Source organism: Eurypyga helias, unplaced genomic scaffold (assembly GCF_000690775.1).
Source record: "Eurypyga helias isolate BGI_N326 unplaced genomic scaffold, ASM69077v1 scaffold30956, whole genome shotgun sequence".
In the NCBI taxonomy this organism is placed as follows: domain Eukaryota; kingdom Metazoa; phylum Chordata; class Aves; order Eurypygiformes; family Eurypygidae; genus Eurypyga; species Eurypyga helias.
In genome coordinates this window covers 8,850-9,716 of record NW_010257732.1, presented here as the reverse complement: position 1 = coordinate 9,716, position 867 = coordinate 8,850, and the positions used below count along the sequence as shown (strand labels likewise).

General features: G+C 61.7%; 1 protein-coding gene across 1 annotated transcript in view; it reads right to left on the bottom strand.

Moving 5' to 3' along the window:
- Positions 1-113: 113 nt before the first annotated feature.
- Positions 114-867, bottom strand: part of LOC104511499 (cyclin-dependent kinase 12-like) — a gene marked incomplete at its 5' end in the record, with an annotated part of 8,316 nt that continues 7,562 nt past the window's right edge. Inside the window, 1 exon segment of the mRNA XM_010154136.1 lies at positions 114-766. Coding sequence (XP_010152438.1) covers positions 114-766 — 653 coding nt within the window.

Here is an 867-nt window from a genome sequence, read left to right as displayed (position 1 = left end):
AAACCACCCAAAAAACCCCCCCAAACAACACCTACTATAACCTATAACCCAAGTCACGTGGCTAAAGGATGGAGAGGTGCGGGAGGGGAGAACCGGCCCGGAAGGCGCAGCGCTCAGTACGGAACCCCTCTCCCCCGACCCCCCCGCGGAGGCACTCGGCCAGGCCCACGGTACGCCTTCCCGTAAGAAGCAGCGGCCTGGGTTGGGGCACCCCAACTGTGAGCCGTTCCCGTCCCGCTGGAACCGGCGCTTCCCGCTCCCAACTCGCCGTAGTTCTGGTTTTTGGCCTCCGGATGTACCAAGGCGTTGTTGCTCCCCTCGGTTTTCGCGAAAGGTTGCCCGAGCGAGGGTATGGCGACGGGGACTCGGGCGAAGCGGAGGTCCTGGTCCCCTGGAAATTGGACAGATCCTGTGCCCTGGTAACTGCTCGTCTCCCCGAGGTGGCTCACGGAGCCCAAGAAGGTCCTGCTTTTCCCCAGAGGCTGGGCAGAGGGTTCGAGTAGCGTCTGGGCCGAATTCAGCTCCTCGGCACCAAATCCCCCCTCTGAGCCCTCGGCGCTGTAAGTCCTGGAGGAGTGGGACCTGCCGTAGTCCGCCGCTCTCGTGGCTTGGTGTTCCTGCGTCGGGTGGCCAAGCGACTCCGTTTCCGGCTGGGAAAAAAGCTGGAGCAGCGCGGCCGTCATGGCCGGGTTCAACTCTTGGGAGAGATCGCCTTCGGAGAGAGGTGGCAGAGGCGGCGGTCCGGGGGGCTCGGGGGGTCTCTTCTCTGGTGGGAGAATGCGAGGAGGACATGCTGTGGAAGGGTTACTTCTTTTAAACACCAACTTAAAGCATCACGTGAACAGACATAAATACATTTACGTGGAA